This window comes from Balaenoptera physalus (genome assembly GCF_965194825.1).
Source record: "Balaenoptera physalus genome assembly, chromosome: 14".
Taxonomy (NCBI): Eukaryota; Metazoa; Chordata; class Mammalia; order Artiodactyla; family Balaenopteridae; genus Balaenoptera; species Balaenoptera physalus.
In genome coordinates this window covers 32,146,377-32,165,153 of record NC_138893.1, presented here as the reverse complement: position 1 = coordinate 32,165,153, position 18,777 = coordinate 32,146,377, and the positions used below count along the sequence as shown (strand labels likewise).

General features: G+C 51.2%; 1 protein-coding gene across 31 annotated transcripts in view; it reads left to right on the top strand.

Moving 5' to 3' along the window:
- TACC2 (transforming acidic coiled-coil containing protein 2) overlaps positions 1-18,777 on the top strand; it is a 205,742-nt gene that overhangs the window by 88,763 nt on the left and 98,202 nt on the right. For all 31 annotated transcript variants that reach the window (XM_082424738.1, XM_082424718.1, XM_082424737.1 and 28 more), the window contains one exon: positions 14,619-14,744. In XM_082424738.1, coding sequence (XP_082280864.1) covers positions 14,619-14,744 — 126 coding nt within the window. The remainder of the gene's footprint in view (positions 1-14,618; positions 14,745-18,777) is intronic.

Genomic DNA, 18,777 nt, shown 5'->3' with positions numbered 1-18,777 from the left:
TATCTTAGCGAAGGAGTTGATCTGGGGTCCTATGAGGAAAAACAAAAACAAACAAAAAAACGAAATCCTTAACTCACAAATAGGAACACACATGCTCCCCGGAAATATGGCCGCGGGAAGGGGTTTGGATTTAGCCTCTGCCCATTTTAGAGGGCACATCAGCCCAGGAGAAGGCACAGGCAACAGGTTTTGCAAACTGTAGAGCGCAGTGCGCTCTAGGGCTCCGTGGTTAAGCAGCGTTAGGACTAGGCAGGTGAAGAAAGAAGGGCCAGAATTTGGCTTCCGGAACCAGCGAGCCACCACATCATCCCCAGCTTCTTTCTGAGGCTCCGGAGGCCAGCGGGCCGGCATTCCCCTCCTCCCCTCCGCCTCCACACCCCACCCCGCCCCGGGCTCGGCGGAGGCGGAGGAAGCGCGCGTGGACCGCAGAGTTGGGGCACCGGCCTGTAGTTGGCCTTCTCAGTGGTTCACACGCCGGTGCCTTCCCCGCGTTGCCATGAGTAGTGGAAAGCGCCGTGGAAAAACTAAGAGCTGTAGCAAGTTGTCATGACTCAGAGACTCCTGGAGGAAGTCTGCAGCGCATTCGCGAGCAGCGGCCGGGCCGCGCGTCCGTCCGTCCGACTGTCTCTCTGTCCCCTGCGCGCTCGGCGGCCGCGGGGCGAGTGGGCGCGCCGCCGCGTGGGCCCCTCGGTGGCCTGGGCGCGCCGCGACCGGCCCCGCGCATTCCTGGCCCGGGAGGAGAGCGCGGCGGGCGCCCTGCGCGAGCAGCTGGCTGCGCGCTGGCCGGCCGGGAGCGCCGAGAGCTGGGGGAGGAGCCTGGCCCGGCCGCCGCGGCTCTCCCACTCATTGGCCTTTTGTGCTGCAACTTTGCCCGAGCCCTTCGGGGAGCCGCGCCGCCCCGCGTCCGCCCCGCGCCGCTGCCCCGGGAAAGTTTGCGTTCTCGGCCGGGCCGGGCCGTGGAGACTCCGCGCGCCGCGCCGCCGCCGGGCTCGGAAACCTCAGCCTCTCGGGGGCTCTTGGGCAGTTGCGTCCCCGAAGGAAGGCGGCTCCGTGCGGGCCATCAGCGGTCGCCCCCGACTGGTAAGTGCGCCGCGGCCAAGGGCGGGCGGTAGGGCGAGCGCCCGGAGTCGGGGAGGAGACCCGCGTCCCCAGGACCTTGGCCGCCAGACAAAGACGTGCTAGAAGTAGCCGAAGCTCATTTCATCTTTCCCCAACGGGGACTGGCTAAGGGGAGGAAAGTGGCTGAACACACATGTGTGTCACTTGCTGGCAGAGGAGTGTGTCTGCGGGGGAGCCGGCGGGGCCCGCGGCTTCTGCCCGGGAAGCTCGTTCCGTCGGGTGAGGCGGGTCGGGATCCGCGCCCGAGGTCGGGGCGCATGCCCGAGGCTGGGATCCCGCCCACGGTGGAGGTCCCCGCCCGCGGTTGGGGTTCGTGCCGGTGGCCCGGGTCCCCGCCCGCCTCCCGGCTCCGCGCCATCCCCGCTAGGGTCCTTGCGGGCTGGTGTGGTCCCACCCGGTAGCGCGGGGGCTCCCCCGGCGGGCCACAGCGGCGCGCGGATTAGCCCTAAAACTCTTCACTGGACTTCTTCCGAGTTTGGGACTTTTAAATTCTCGAATAGTTACGTCAGCGGGGCTAGTGCACTTCAGGGCTCGGGCGCACCACGTGACCAGCCCTTGATTTTTTTTTTTTTTTCTTTTCCCCCCTTGGCGTCCTTGGCCCCAGCGGCCTCGGGGCCGTGTCTTCCCCTGCTTCGGTCGTCCTGGAAATGCGTCTTCAAAAGTAGTGATTCACTGCACGGCCTCAGAGCGCTTTCTGCAGCAAGCTGTTGCATGGTGTTCCTGCAACGTGTGTTGTCCTCCTCGGTGCTTGTCTTTTCTTAAATGGCATCGTCATCAGCGTGATATTATTATTGTTGTTACCTTTTGCCTCAGTCAAATGCTAGGACAGGAAAATGTGGGAGTGGGTTGAGATACAAGTGAAATAGACATTGTGAGAAAAATGTGTCTCCAAGGTGGACTGGGGGGATGGAAATAGAAGCTGAGCCGAGGGAAGGGTAGCCAGGGTGTTTGGCTGGTGCCGGAGTGTGTGTGCGCGTGCGCACGTCTTCATATGTGTGCATGCATGTGTACACATGTCTGTCCCAAGCCTTTTCTATCACAGTACCTGGAAAAGCAGGGGTCCTAGTGCCATTTCCTATCTGTTTTATGCCAGAGGAAGGTTCAGCTCTGTTATTAGGTGGAGAACTTCTTATTTCTCTAGGATTCCCTATTGAGGCCACATTTCAAAAACTGTTTCCATTGTATTTAGAAATGACTTTGCCTGGGGCCTTGTCCTGAGGCTGGGTTTCATCTGTGGTTTTCATCCATCCAGATTCACTTATATATTTCAAAGTTAGTCTTCACTAGTGTTTTTAGGGGGTCCATTTGGACAGTTGATGGAACTCAGAGGAAGGATTTGGTTGGGAATTGTGGAGTGAGTTACCTCTTAAAATGTTCGTTTTTCCTGTTCTGATGTCGAGCTGGGAGCTCCTCCAGAGAATGGGGCCAGTTGTGCTGGGCAGGTGAGTGGAAGGGAGTGGATTCCCACGGGGCTTCTCATAGGCTGTGCCTGGGGCTTGGGCATTCTCTTCAGAGGAGAGTTGAAGCAGGAAATAGGTCAGGGACTGCCCTCCTTGTGCAGACACCACAGCCAACTCTCAGCTACCCAGAGCCTCTTCTTTGGCTCTTGTATTGTCACCGGTCCCTCATCAAAAGTTAACTTCCCAAGTCTCAGGGAGGCCAGCACCACAGAGTACAGCCCATACGTCGGCATTACTGCTTACGGAGCCAACACACCCCTCCTGGTCCCCTCTGGGAGAGCTAGGCAGAATTGGCCTCTGGTCCCTCTGTTCGCATGCATCCCTTTTGTCTCTCTGAGCTTGGGCACTTAGAATATTTTATCTGGAAGGAAACTTAAAGATCAAGATTTCATTTTACAGATGTGAAAAGGGAGACTCAGAGAAGTCCAGGGTCTTGGTCAGGGTCACATGTGAAGGTGGGACTCAAACCCAGGACCCCAGACACCTGGCCTGGCAGCTAAGTCCTGCAGCCTCTTTGGTTTCACGCTTTGTACCGTGGTTATTTACATTTGTCGTTTCTATGGAGACAGACAGTGCTTCCAGGAAGGCTTGTCTAGTTCACGGTACCACTCCACAAGTGTGACGAGGGGCCGGGGGTCGGGGTAAATGGTAGTTGAAGTAAGTAAGACCACCCCTGCTCTCAGGGAGGGGTGTGTGTGTGTGTGTGTGAGATACCTGAACGGACACACACTGGGCAAACTTTATGGTGAGGATAGTGCCCCAGGAGGGGATGTTTGCATATGCATGAGGGTGGTTGGTTGTCCCAGGGACTGGAGTGGGCAATATCTAGTAAGGGCCAGGGATGCTATGCAGGGGACAGTCCTGTCCAACCAAGAACCACCTCACCCCAAATGCCAATAGCGCCCCCTGTAGAGGACACTGCAAGGGTTTGAGGAGTTGGGAGAGACCAGTTCTAATTGGGAAGATGAGAGATGGGGGTCTATGGGCTCACTAGACCCCAGGCTTTGGGTTTGAATGAGGCTGGGAGAGACTGAGGGTGAGGTCAAGAGCCGTGTGTGTGTGTGTGTGTGTGTGTGTGTGTGTGTGTGTGTGTGTGTTCTCCTGGGACTCAGTTCCACAGCCAAAAGCAGATGGTTCTTGAATTAACTATGGTTTGAGTCGAGCAAGCCCTGGCATCTTTTGCATAACCAGGAGAAGGTTTAGGAAGCTGGTGGTGGTGTCCCTGACTAGTCCTGGTGGGAGAAGCAAATCTAAGGAGAAGGAGTGGGTGCCCTGGTCTCTCCTGCTGTGACCTGTGGCCACGGCGTGGGAAATCTGTCCCGGTGGCTGGGCTTTGTCTCCCTCGCCCCCACTGAGGTCACAGTCCTTTGTTCACAACCTTGATAACCATTTCCACAGCAACTCACCGTGATGACAAAACAAGCCAAGGATTATGAAATCATTCCAGAGAAAGGAAGCCATGAAAAAGAAGAGCTGGGGAAACAAGTTTGTAGGGAAGTGCCTCTAAAAATAGAGTAGAGGGCAGGCGAAATTCTCGGGGGACTACAGAGCCATGATCTGTGATGGGGCTTTCGTTTCAGATACGTTGGGTATCAGCTGCGTCCCCCTCCCTTTCCTGTCTGGTACACTCTGGTGTACGGTTTCAGTCTGTCATTTAGCAAATGTATTCAGGCTACCACTTAAAAGAAAGCAAAGTTCCCAAGACTGTTTTTCCGTGGCTTGGAGAAAGGCAGTATAGAGAAAGCTCCAAATTCAGAGACAGAGATTTTGTATTAGAATCCCTGCCCCACTCTTACCGGCTCTGTGACCTTGAACAAGTCACTAACAGTCTGTGAATCATGATTTCCATCTCATTAACAGTGGGGGTAGTCACGGTGCCCACCTGGCTCACAGAGCTGTAGGGGCAAGTGAAATCATGTGCATGAAAATACTTGGCAAACTGTGAAGTGCGGTGCAAATGGAAAGTCATGCTAATATTTTTCACTTTGTTATGATTAAAAAGGATTTAATTCAAGGAGGTAGATTTCCTAGCACCTCCTGTAGCTTATTTTTGTTATTATTTTTAATTGGAAACAAGGAGGTGTGCTAGTCGATGCAGATCTCTTTTATTTGGAAGCTGGTTATCTAGGTTTCCTTTCTGTCCATCTTCCCTTGCTTTGTCACCCTCCCTTTTAATTGCTTATTTATACTTTCCCCAGAAAACAAGTAAAAATAAAAGAATAGGAAATGCATGTCAGTTCCTCTTACAGAGAGCAAATCTGGTGAAAAACTGGAAAGAGAAAGCAGTTGCTTCACTGGCTCCTATGCAGGATTGGCTATTTAGAGTCCTAATTCCTCTCACCGCCTGGTTGCGTCCAGCGGGTCCTCTGAGGTCCAGAGCTCTCCGGGTGGGTGTCTGTGTCATCGAGAGCATACGGTTCCTGGCCAGCATCCTCAGGTTTAAGCTCCTGAGGGCACAGGGTTGGTTTCCTATCATGACGTTTCCCCAGTGCGGGCCCATTCCAAAGAGGCGATAAGAAGATGGGTCATGTCCATGTCAGGAGCATCTTTCCCTCCTTCTTTTATGGTCAGGACGCCCCTGCCTCCAACCCTCGGGCTTCCCCTGGCTGCCTGCTCTCCAGCACCTGCTTCACAGGAAACAGGAGAAGGTCCAGTGTTCCCTTGCAAACCTTGACGGAGGCTCGCTCACCTTGTGAGTTACCTGGCCCAGGAACCTGCATTCCACAGCTCCCTGCTTCCAGCTCCCAGGTTGTCTTGTGCTCAGCCATGTGCTAGGGTCTCTCTCTTCCAGTGCCGACAAGACCCTGCCTCATTTCCCCAGCATCCTCGTGCCTCGTGCCGTGCTGAGTAGGACACCTGTCCAGCAGTTCCTTCTTGGGTCAGTGACTGTCTGCTTTGGCTCCTCTCTGGAAACGGCGGGTACAAGCCTTTGCTCCGTGCATGAGGTCTAGACCTCTCGTTGCATTCCATGGGTAGGGAGAGCTTACAGCGGTAATTTTGCTGCTTGTGTAGTTTTGGAATCAGAGAAAATCTGTGACCATTATAAGATATGGAGAACTCCAAGAGGTTTTTTTTTAAAAAAAAGAACACTACTGGGGGGAGGGGGAAAAAATAAATAAAAAAATAAAAAAGAACACTGAAATTTTGCCTTGTCTGTACTTAAGGCATTTGTTCAGGCCTCAGCTTGATTATGAGCTGAGTTGCCTGCTCTCAGTTCAGAAAAGTTAGAGAAGCTGGCTCTGGCCTGAATTAAGTGGCAGCTAGACAGCTCTGGTGGCAGCAGCAGTGAACATCTTTCTGCCCTTGCTACTTTCCTTGCATCCAGACGTTCAACTAATATTTATCGGACACCTACTGTTTGTTGAGGACCCACTGTGAGATCGACACTATGCTTGACATCTATGTTTTGCTCTTACTTCTTTTAATAATCTTTCCAAGTTATTCAATTTGTCCCCATTTTATAGGCTCAGAAACTGAGGCTCAAAGAGGTTAATGAACTTGCCTAGGACTACAAAAGGCTAGTAAATGGCAAAGCTGGCTTCAAGCTCACATCTGCGCTCTCCAGAGCTGTGCTCTCTGTACTATACTCGCTGCCCTGCTCGCCCACCCAGTGGATGACTCAGTTGGATTTCTGTGCCCAGGGTTCTGGTGAAGTCGAGGCACCTGTGGGTTCCATGCACTGGCTCTCGGGAGAAGTAGGCAGCCTTGGCTGAGGTCTTGACCCCAAGGTGCTGGCCTATTCAGCAGGCATACCCCTTGGCTTTGTGCTCTCTGATCAGGGGGGCAGCTACGTCATCACTTACCTGACCATGTAGCTTCTCCCAGCACCTGGATGGGTTTATTTCTTTGTCTTTTGAAAAGAATAGTGACTACTGTCTCCTTGCCTTGTCCTCCTAGAATAACTTCCTCCCTTTGAGCTTTGCATAAACCCCGGTCCTTGAGTTCGTTAACCCTGAGAGGTATGGGAGCAGCAGTCCGATTTTAAGGAGTGTGTAAGCTGCGTGTGAGAGGGGGGTTCCCCCTCTGCGCCCATTCCCTGTCACCAGGTCTCCCAGGGAGCTGGTCACCCCCGCCTCCCATCTGTAAGTCCTAACCAGGAACCTGGCCCCTGGCCAAGGTGCCAGGCCAGCTGGGGCTGGGCCGCAGTGGACACTGCCCAGAGCCTCCTCCAAGATGTCCCTTTCCAGCCAGCCCAGGGGGCTGCGCCTCTAGAGCCTCGGGGTTTTCAGATCAGAAAATCAGTGTCCTGGAAGGGACCCTGGAGACCCAACAGTCCAAACCCTCGTTTTATGGAGGACGTGCGTGCAGCCTGGGTGGGGAAGGGTCTTGCCCGGCTCCTCCTGGGTTAGAGCCGTGCCAGCGCCCCCGTGGACTGCTGACATGCTTTCTGTGGGGAGGCGGACCCCGCTGGGCTGCTTTGCATATCACTCTCTTCATTCTGCATGCTTGAGAGAGACGCCGCTTGAGACCAGGGTCCTGTGGGCATGAGGTTTGCGGTCGGAGCAGCCGATGGAGCTCAGCCTGGCGTGGCCTTGGGTAGTGACTTTCTCCATCCAGGGGCTCCATTTGCTCTTCCTGAAACGGGCTGTCACATAGCTCACAGTGACAAAGGGCCTGCACGGTGCCTGGCACACAGTAGGTGCTCATAAACCTTCGTTCCCGTTGCTGTTGCCACCTGTACTCATCCCTGTTCCATGACCCCAGACGGCGTGCACACGGGGCCTGGGGTGAGTGAAGGAGCAGCGTGCCCACCTGAGGGAGCACACCTGGGCAGGGGCGGCGGGAGGAGGGGCATGTGTACTTTGAAGAAGCACGTTCAGCGTGTTCCGTTGGGGAAAGCGGCACACCCTGTTGTGTTTTGTATTACTGACGCCATCATTTGTGGAGCACTTCCGTGTGCCAGGCCCTTTGCCAGTTTACATGACTGGTCTCAGTGAACCCTCCCCACGCCCTTTCCAGACAGGATGGCCCTTGCCCTCTCTGGCAGATGGGGAAGCTGGGCTCTGAGGAAATCTTCCACAAGGTTGCACAGCTCTTTATTGCGGGAGTGGTGTTGAGACTCTGGCCTCCTGTCACCGGCTCCATCCTGCCTCTCTGGGCAGAGTGTGGTGGGGATGCAGGTTCTGTCTCGGAATGCTGAGGGGGCGCCTGGAAGGGCTGCGCATATGTGCCCCACGTGCTCCCGTGCCTTGGCTCTGGCTTCTAACCTTTGCCAGCTGGGTCATGCCCAGCTCCTAACCGGCCAACAGCTCCCAAGATGGAGATCTCAGAGGATGCCATTTTGGTCATTTATGACAGGTTTTGCTTTTCTTAAAAAAAAAAGAGGAGTGAGCCAGTGTGAGCAGCGCTGGGCTGTCTTTCAGCTGTGTTGGTGAGAGCTTCACCAGCATTTTCCAAAGTGTGGTGCCCAGCTCCCGGGGGGCCTGGCCTGAGCCTGGGGGCTGCCTGGCCGTGGTGAGTTATCTGTTACTCATTCTGTTAGAAAAACAGTAAAAGCAGCACATCAAAACCACAGATTCACCGGGGTTATTCCTTAGAATGGTGTACCTTTATTTTAATTTGAACAACTGACTTCACTGAAAGTTAAGTATAAAGTAAATAATAGTACAGAGGGTCTAAGGTACTATACGTGAAACATGCAGTTATTAACGTGACTTTCCAACCAATCAGATGCTTAAAACCCAAATCATCTTTGATTGTTCCCCATTTCGCTTCCCTCCCTCTTCACGATGTGTTGGGTGGACATCGTGACGCTCGATGCACGACTGGTCCTGGCTCCCCTGCAGCTGCTGGGATTCCGTCCCGCATTGCCTGGCCCTGCTCCACGGCTCCAGCTCCGGCTCCCTTGTCTGCGTTTCCTCTCTCCTCCCGTTATTCTCTACTCCGCATAAGGGCTGTCTCCCAGATATTCGGCTGCTTCCCTGCTCTTAAATCTCTGATGCTCCCCATCCCTTGGAAAACAACCAGTTCTTGGCCTGACATTTGAGGCCTTCGGCAAGCTGGCTCGGGCCCCGGCTGCCCCGGTGAATGGCCCACAGGCCCCTATTCAATGCTGCTCCCATCTCGACCACACTCTGTCCTCCAGAACCCAGACCGAACTCTGCGGGTGCTGGGGACAGGCTGCCTGCGTGCCTTTACTCAGGAATGGTTTTGTTCTTTTCTTCCTGAAATAATTTCCAACTTACAGAAAAGTTTGCGAGAGTAGTACAAAGAACTTCCCCGCTCCCTTTGCCCAAATTCTGGAATTATTGCCATTTTACCTCATGTGCTGTCATCCCCTCTTTATATGTGTACATATGCATGGAGATACATATATATATATCCATTATCATCACTCTTTTTCTGAATCATTTGAGAGCAAATTGCAAACACGAAGGTGTCCCCATCCAAACAAACACTCCAGTGATCATCTCCCCCAGGCAAGGCCCCTCTCCAGCACAACGCGATACAGCCATCCAGTTGGGAAATCAGTATGATATGTCACAGCATCAGCCAGTCTTCAGAACCCATTCGAATTCATCCACACCGTCCCTTTTCCTACAGATCCAGGGTCCAGCCCAAAGGCACCTGTCACACTCTAAGTATGCCCGCAGACTCTCCTTCAGTCTGGAAGAACTCCTCCGTCTCTTGCTGTCTTTCATGACCTTTCAGAGTACAGCTCTTTCATTCTGGGAAAATCCCTCAACCCGTGTCTCCTCATGACCAGACTCTGGCTGTCGTTTGGGGCAGGGATCCCGTAGAAGTGACATAGGGTGAGGACCATCCACACCGCCAGGGACGTAATCCCGGTCAACACCTGGCCACGTGGGTGCCCACCGGGTTTCTCCACCTTTAAGTCATCATTTCCCTCTTTGTAATGTATCAGTATCTGGTGGGAAGGTACTCCAAGACCACACCACTGCCCTTCACTTCTTTAAACCTCCATTCACCTCCTTTAGTGTCCTTCGATGGCTCCTGCTGGAATTCACCACCACTCTGATGGTTTTTAAATGGCGGATTTTCAGTTTTCATCGCTTCTCCTACATTTACCAGTTGACATGTACTGTAAAGAGGAACTTTCCCTCCCCCCCATTTATGTATTTGTTCATGTTTTTATATCTATATGGGCTCGTGGATTATTACTTTACTCAATGAATTTTAATCTGTTACTATCTGTATTTTTTTTTTTTGATGTCCAAATAGTCCCAGATGTGGCCAGTGGCAGCCTCTTTGAGGTGATTCTGATGTCCTTTTGACGTGACCCCTTTCAGCAGACATGCTGGGAAATAGGTGTGTGTAATGTGTACACACACACACGCCTCTCTATCTGTAGCTAGTGTTTATCTGATATGTGTGATTGCAACCGAGCCCCGAGAGTTCTCTCAAGCCTCATCACCTTTGTATATTATACGCAAGTCTTCCCTGACTGTGAGAACCTGCTCCCTTTATCCTTGATGTGGTTATTTTTCTGCTGATCTCCCGGTGGGTAACAGTTTCCTTAAGACACCAGTCTCCTCCTCTGTGCCATTGTGGCCCCTGTCCCTTCTCCTGTACCCCTTCCTTCCTTGCCCCGTCCAGGGGAAGGGAAGCAAAGCCTAGTGGCTTTCCACCCAAACCATCAGGGAGAGAGGGAGGGAGAAGCATTTTTAATCTGGAAAGCCCTTTGCACATGTCTGTCTGTTGAAGCACTTGACTTGCTTCGTCCCCTCACAGGCCCTTCCCAGATCACCCCAGCCTGAAAGGAGCCCGTTTTTCTGTGGCAGCTTGTTTTTCTATTACCGCCCTTCACAGTTTTCCTTGAGCTAGACTTTCAACTTGCCTTGCTCTCCATCAGCCTGTCAACCCTGAAGTGTGGGATCCCCATCTTTTTAAAACTACTTTATTGAGGTGTGATTGACATATAAAAAGCTGTACATATTTAATGTATACAATTCGATGAGTTTGGGGATAAGTATACACCTGTGAAACCAGCACCACCATCAAGGCCATAAACATATCCATCACCTCCCAAAGTTTCCTCCCACCCCATTACTATTACTATTACTGTTATTATTATTATTATTAATTTGATCCTGATTTAATTTATCTTGGTGCTGGCCACAGAGCTCTTGCTGTGCACAGGTCTTAATGTGTAGAACTGAAGATGTTGGCTTTTTAGACTAGAATGTGAATGTCTTCCTCTTTGAAGCAGAGCCCTCTCTGCCTCAGCCTCTGAAGGAAGGTGACTCATGGCCCTTTGGAGAAGCACTTGTTGATACAAGCTTCCCTCCCTGACATTCCAGTGGAAAATCAACCCTTTGCTGGCCTGACTAAATTTATAGTGGGTTGGCCCCAGCAGCTGGTGGAAGCAGCTGGTGGTTAAAATCTCTGACAGATTTTTTTTTTCCTCTCTGAAAAATATTTCAGTCACTCTAGTCCCAGCACCACAGAATTTGGAAGCCATTTATAGCCTCTTACAGCTGGTCTGAGAAGAATTCCCCTATGTCCCCAGAAGTCGGCTCTCCCCTATCCTTAGCCATCTGGAGCACGACCAGATCCCTGCAAAGTAAGACAGAAAGATCCTGGGGCTGATGGTACAGTGTGAATTTGACAGTTTTTTTCTTTTAACAGTTTCACATGGTTCAATTTAATATACGTGTATACACACATATATGTTATATGTAAAAATTATTAAAATTATGTCATATGGGAGGTTTATAAACCTCCCATATGACATAATATGGGAGGTTTAATCCAGCCTATTAACTCTTGATTTACACACTATTCTAACACCCGTAGTCTGTAGTACATTAGAAGCAGGGAACTGGAAGGCATAAAGTAAAAAAGAGCCAGGTGAGTTGGGAGCAGACGTGCTGGCTCACAGCCTGCGAGGGAGGGACCAGACTGAGTTTGCAGAGTCCTTGAGATTGTGCCGTCCAGGACCTTCCCTTTTAAAGACGGAAAAGTTCAGCTCAGAGGAGTCACCTGGCTGAGATCCCAAGGTGGGGCTGGTCTAGAATCCAGCCCTCTTGACTTCGTGTACAATTGTTGTTTTAGTGCCATAGCATACCTCCTCACTTATATCATAGTCGCTCAAGATGCTGATCATGTGTCATTGACAAAGTGTTTAGTTATGTTCAGGATTCTCTGTTCAAAAAAAATCAAGGAAGGGTCTAACATGCTTTGAAAATTAATTCCATCCCAAAGAGTTAAAATTAAAATGCCATCCCGTAGAATATGCGAGCAGATACTGTTATCTAAAAAATTCTCCACCAGGACCTTATTTTCCCCACTGGTGCCTGTTGAGTGAGACATGGCTGGGTTTCTGTCCTGAGATGAGGCTGACAAGGCTGGGTCCTCCCTGGGGGAACGTGTGAGTGTAAAAGTGGGGGAAAGACGGCGTTGCTCTGCTTGTCCCGTCTCTTGAAACTTTCACTGAGCTATGAATTGAAGTTGCTCCCTGGCACTCAAAATTTTCCTTAAAAATGCTTTCTTATTTCTTTTGCTTATAAAAGCAGTATGTGTTCAGAATAGAACTAGAAAATAGAGATAAATTCAACGAAGAAGAAAAAAACACTCATAACTTTACTACTGAAAGAATTACCATTAATACCTTGGCGTTCATTCACTCTGTCGCTCGCTTCCTATGTGGGTGTTTATACATACATGCATGTGTACACATATACACACACATACGTATATATCGATACACACGTGCACATAAAATCTGGATCATGCTGCCAATAGTTTTTTAACCTATTTTCAGTTAATAATGGATCCTTTACCTCTGGATACATGGAGAGCTACCTTCTTTTTTTTATTTTTTAATTATTTTTTTTTTTTTTACCTTCTTTTTTAAAATGGTTGCAAATGAGTCCATTCTGTGGACATGCTTTAACTTGATTAACTGTCCCCTAGTGTTGGACGTTTTGGTTGTTTCCATTTTATTTTGCTATTGTGGTCACAGCTATGGTCCGCATCTTTGCTCACACCCTTAATCATCTCCTTAGAATAAATTCTTGGAAGTAGAATGGCTGTGTCAAAGAAAACAAAGTCTTTTACGGCTTTCGATGTGTGTTGCCAGAACTCCTGGACCACATTTTTCCACTCAGGCTTTATGACTTTAGAGAGTCGATATTGCCTATGGTTTAGGATTCTCCAAATCGTGATCCAGCAGAGACACCCAGAGTCCCTGCCGGCCTCCTCCTCCAGGCTCGCCCCTTCCTTCACTTCACGCTGTGCCCGTTTCTCTCTGGCTCCTTGGGTGTGGTCATTACAGGGCTTCAGGGTCACGTTCTGGGGGATTTGGGATAGTGGGTGGGAACCATGGAGGAAAAAGGAAGCATCACAAGATCCGTGGGAATAAATAGAAAGGTGTGGGCACAAACGTGTGCTAGTCCGGTCATATTTAGAACATAGTTTTGGGAAGTTCACCCGGGGCCTCCCTGCCTGTCTTTCGTCTCAATGCCAAGGGCAGCACTTTGTGGCTGAGCATTTGGTAGAGGCTTTGGGCTGATTCTTCAGCTTAGGATCAAGTCCCAGTCCCTCGACCTGGCCTTGTGACCTGGTTCCGGTCTACCTGTCCCCTTCCTGGTTGTCTTGATCTGCGTTCCAGCTACAGTGGCCTTTCTGCATTCCTCCAGAATGCCAATCTCCTTCCTGATCTGGGGCTTTCAGATGTGTGGCTCCCTGTGCTGGGGGCACTCTTCCGTCCCTCACTCTTCAACCTTTGGGACATAGCCTAGTGGGGTGGTTAAGAACATGGCTTCTGGGGTCTGGCTTGGGTTTGTATCCTGGTTCTGCCTCTTACCAGCTGTGCAACCTTGGACAAATTCCTCAACTTCTCTGTGCCTTAGTTTCCTCATCTGTAAAATGGGAATAATGATAGCACCCACCTCATATGGTGACATCTGTAAGTGCTTAGATAATAGTTCCTGGCACACAGCAAGTGTCAGCAAACATTCTCTATCACTGAGCTGGTGACTGGCCTCAGCTTACAATTTTACGAAGACATTTTTCCTGACCCCCACTCCCAGCTGGGACCTCCTAGTTTATGCTTTCTTAGCCATTTGTACCTTTCCTTCTTAGCAGTTACAACAGTTATTACTGGATAAATAAGCATTTTTTAAAAATGTTTGACTGTTTCCTGAGACTGTAAGCTCCATGAGGGCAGGGGCCACCTCTTTCCTGCTCACCACATAGAGTTGTTATTCAATCACTATCTGCTCAGGGAATGAAGATAACTGTCTCGTTACTGACTGCTCCAGAGCTGAGTTCATCAGAAGGAAGAACTCTTGACCCTCCCCGATAAACTGAGACATAACTGATCATGAAAGGGGTTTCCCAGCAGAGTAAGCGGATGTGTGTGACCAGAGACAGTGTCTGGTGACATGTGTCCCTCCAAACTTTCAAATCCAGCTTGCTCTTGGAGGTTGTCAAATGCTGACTTTCCCAGTGCATGAAGGACCAGGATAGTTTTCAATTTCTATCTCACTGTAGATCAAAACTTTTGAAAATATAATTAAATGAATTACTAGAGAATGAAACAAAACTCAAGGCCAGGGTTTCTCGACCTCGGCACTACTGACATTTGGGGCCAGGTAATTCTTTGTTGTGGGTCTGTCCTGTGCACCGTAGGATGTTTAGCTGCGTCCCTGGCCTGTACCTACTAGATGCCAGTAGCACCCGCCCCCTCCAGCTGTGACAACCAAAAATGTCTTTAGATATTGCCAAATGTCCCCAGGGGGCAAAAATCACCCCTGCTTGAGAACCACCCATCAAGACCTACAAAACAGAAGCCCTGACTTACATTATTAGCGTCAACAGACAAAATGACTCTATCGTGTTGCTCTAAAGGTTTCTAAACCCTCACCCCAGGTGTCTGTGCTGTCTCATCGTGGAGTGGTAACCTCCCCTCCCGGACCAGCCCCCTCCGTGGGCTACACCTGGAGCAACACCGGCCCCTTCCTCTATGAAAAGGGAAACTGAGGCCCTGCTTAGGGCCCAGATAGAATGTGCTGTTGAAACATATTTAAGACGTTCAGGAACATTTCTGAGCCTTGGTTTTTTTCCTTCCTTCAGTTCACCTGTAGTGGATGATGTCATCCAACCAGCTGCCCTTGAAGACCTGGGAAACCCTCTCTTAGCTGCCTTCTCCCCCCACGGTGATGTCGGCGGCTGGGTGTCCACGGATTTGACAGCCCAGAGGTATGGTGGCGGTGGTGCCCACGGCGGATGGCGGGACCACCGGGCCCGGTCTCTGAGGCTGCCTCCTGCCCTCCGTCCCATCTTCTGTCCCGCAGTTCCCCCCACAAACACACACACACACACACAGGTGTGCTCACGCTCCTGCACAGGGCTGGGCCTCTTCTTAGGGCCTCAGGAATTACCTGAGTGGGCACCAGAAAGACCCCCCCACCCCGTGCTCTATTTAATTTTATTTATTTATTTATTTATGGCTGCGTTGGGTCTTCGTTTCTGTGCGAGGGCTTTCTCCAGTTGCGGCGAGCGGGGCCACTCTTCACGGCAGTGCGCGGGCCTCTCACTGTCGCGGCCTCTCCCGTTGCGGAGCACGGGCTCCAGACGCGCAGGCTCAGTAGTTGTGGCTCACGGGCCTAGTCGCTCCGTGGCATGTGGGATCTTCCCAGACCAGGGCTCGAACCCGTGTCCCCTGCATCGGCAGGCAGATTCTCAACCACTGCGCCACCAGGGAAGCCCTCGTGCTCTATTTAAAATAGAAGTCCTCCAGGAGCGATATCGTGCCCTTTGTACGTTTCCAGGGAAGGACTTAGCCGCCTCTGGCTTCCCGGGACACGCGCTGGGTCAGCCACTTGTTTTCTCTGTCTTTGGGGAAGAGAAGAGGCATCAGCACACGGGGAAGGGGACCAGGTCCCGCGCCTTGCTCAGCACACGGGCCTGGGGGGGCGGGGGAGGGGCTTTCTCTGGCCTCGTGTTCCACCCGTGCGCCCTCCCCCTGCCCTGCGTGCCCCGCACCCATCGCTGCTCCCCGTGTGCGGCGTGTGCACCGGGCTTCGCCCCAGACTCAGAGGGTGCGGATTTGACACGTGGTTTATTTAAACCAGCCTTGCTCACAGCCAGCCTCGGGGCTCGGCTCACACGCCTGTACACACACACGCACACACAATCTCTCTGCACATGTCTATATGTCTATTTATATAACATACACACACACACACACACAAGCTCTCTCTCTACACACGTCTATATGTGTCTCTCTTGATATTTATATAACATGTACACACACGCACACACAATCTCTCTGCACATGTCTATATGTCTCTCTATTTATATAACATACACACACACACACAATCTCTCTCTCTGCACACGTCTATATGTCTCTCTCTCTATATAACATACACATACACACACACACAAGCTCTCTCTCTACAAACGTCTATATGTGTCTCTCTTGATATTTATATAACATATGTACACACACACACACAATCTCTCTCTCTGCACACGTCTATATATGTCTCCCTCTATATTTATATAACACACACACACACAATCTCTCTACACATGTCTATGTCTCTATATTTATATAACATATGTACATATACACACATACACAATCTCTCTCTCTACCCACGTCTATATATGTCTCTATATTTATGTAACATACACACACACACACACACACACATTTTAATCGTATTTGTATTAGTAAAACAGCTGCTTTTTGCCGGATGGTGCATGGCACTGGGGAACCATAGTGAACGGGACAGACACTGGGTCCCTTCTCCCCAGGCTGAGACAGGAGCCTCCCTCTGAACTCCTGCAGCCACCCCTCTCCCCCTGTGTCACTGCCCTTCACAGATCCCTATGAATTATCTGTCTCGAATGCCCTCTCTTCGCGGGGAGGAACTGGATCAGCTGCGACCTCTGGAACCACAGTGCCCAGGCTGGCCCGGGCTGGTCCTTGGGGAAAGTCAGTAGACTTGAACTGGGTTAGCGGGAAGAGGGGGGTGAGCCTCCTTGTCTGCCTGCTTGGGGGCCAGTGTGCGCTAACCACCCCCAAAGTCGGCCCTCCTGGGGGACAGGCGGTCCGTTCCTGCCTGGTCCCCGCTGTCCTGCTGGGACAGCGTCGAGAGGCCTCTTCATAAACTGGGAGGAGGTTTGCCTGGTGGAGGAGAAGTGTGAGGGCAGGGCTGACACAGCAGGAAGCTCCAGGCCAGAAACACATGCTCTAAGGCAGCTGCTCGTTGACGTCGAATTCCGAGTGTTTCTGTTACAGGTGGGAGTCAACCATAGTTCTGACTTATGTATGAGTTTAACTTCTTAAAAGAGGCATGCTAGCTGGGGAACAAGGCCCTCAGCACACAACGGGTGTGCAGAAGCTTCCAGGGTGAAGTCGGGCATTCCTTTCCGTCCTTATGCTCGGCCTCCTGCCCTCCCCCATGGCCCTTCCCTGACCCCCACCGTTTTCGCAAGGCCAAGGGACCTCCAGCTGCAGCCGGAGGGGCTCAGCCTCCCTTAGGGAAAGGAGTGGGGCTGAGGTCATCCTCAACCAGTGCTCGAGGGACGCCAAGGGGCCGTGGGAGCAGAGGATACAGGAGGGCTTGGCTGGGTGGCTCTCGGGAGAACTGACGTCCACCGGGGGCTGTTACTGGCGCTTCTGAAGTTCCCGCCTCAACCCGAGACTGTGTGTTTCGAACGACCTGTCCCAGGCCCCATAGTAGTCCCGTGATGTCTGCTCTTTAAGCTTCCACTGAGGGCACTTCCTGTGCTCCAGGCACCACGCGGGGTGTATCTCCGTAAATCCTCACAACAGCCCAGCAGGTAGGGGGTTCTGTTACGACTGCTGTGTCACAGGTGAGCAGACGGAGGCTCAGAGACACGTGGCTAGTGAGTGGCAGAGCCGGGGTTCGAGGCAGGTCCAGCTTGGCTACCGAACCTGGTTCTGAGCTTCTCCACTGGCTGCAGGGAGCAGGGTTCCCCCTTCCCCCCAGCGCCACGGGGTCCCGCCTACATCACTGGCCTCTCAAGTCCGAGAAAGACATGAGTAAAGAAGTTGTGTCACCTGTGACCGTGACCAAGCGTGATCACAGGATGTAGGAAGGGACCAGTGGCTGAGTACTGAGTTCCTCAGTGCTGAGAGCTTGGCCAGCTCTCTGGCTTTATTTTCCAGTGGAAAGACTCAGTAGATCTCTATGCCGACTGAGCAATTTTGGTGCCTTGCCAGCGTGATTGGACGTTTGTCCGGAGTTGTATTGTTCTATTTTTACTGGAAATTGGTGGGAAGGAGGTAGTTCTGATAGGAGCAGAGATTGGTCTGGCTTTGGTTACCAACTCTGTCTACAAAATACGGTCGATCCGAGTTATTTGCAGATTCCATGTTTGTGAGTTTGCTTCCTCGCTGAGATTTATTTGTAACCCCAAGATTGATACTCACAGCTCTTTCATGGTCATTTGTGAACACATGCAGAGCAGCAAAAAATTTGAGTCACCTGACGAGCGTGCTCCCAGCTGAAGTGGAGCAAGGCGACCTCTGGCTTCTTGCCGCAGCTCTCGTATTATGAAAAGCGTCCTTTCACAGTATATTTAGTGCCATGCTTTTTGTGATTTTGTGCATTTTGTTGATGATTTTGCTGTTTAAAATAGCCCCCAGGCACAGTGCTGAAGTGCTGTCCAGTGTTTCAAAGTGCAAGAAGGCTGTGATGTGCCTGATGTAGAAAGTACTTGTGTTAGATAAGCTTCGTTTGGGTGTGAGTTGTAGTGCTGTCTACTGTAAATTCACTGTTAAGGAATCAATTATATATTAAATAAGATGTTTTGACTCACATAAAGCAAGACTATGTTTTGATCGGTTGACAAAAATATTGGGACCAGTGGCTTGCAGGAACCTAACCGTAGATTTCCTCTAGGAGCAATGGTTTAGTGTCTGCTAATTCAGTGTCCACGGTGACTTTATAGAACATAGTTATTGTGAATAAAGAGAATCAACTGTACTTAACCTTGCTGCTCTGTGGGAGTGACTAAGAAGGGCATTCTGGGTGTGTGATGGTGGCTTTTTAGACCTCAGAAATGACCCTGCCTCCCCACCCCATCTGTCTTAGTCTGTTCCTGCTGCTATAACAAAATACCACAGGCTGGGTGGCTTATATGCAGCAGAAATTATTGCTCACAGCTCTGGAGGCTGGAAGTCCATGATCAGGGTGCCAGCATGGTCGAGTGAAGGCCCTCTTCCTGGTTGCAGACTTCTCCTTGTGCTCTT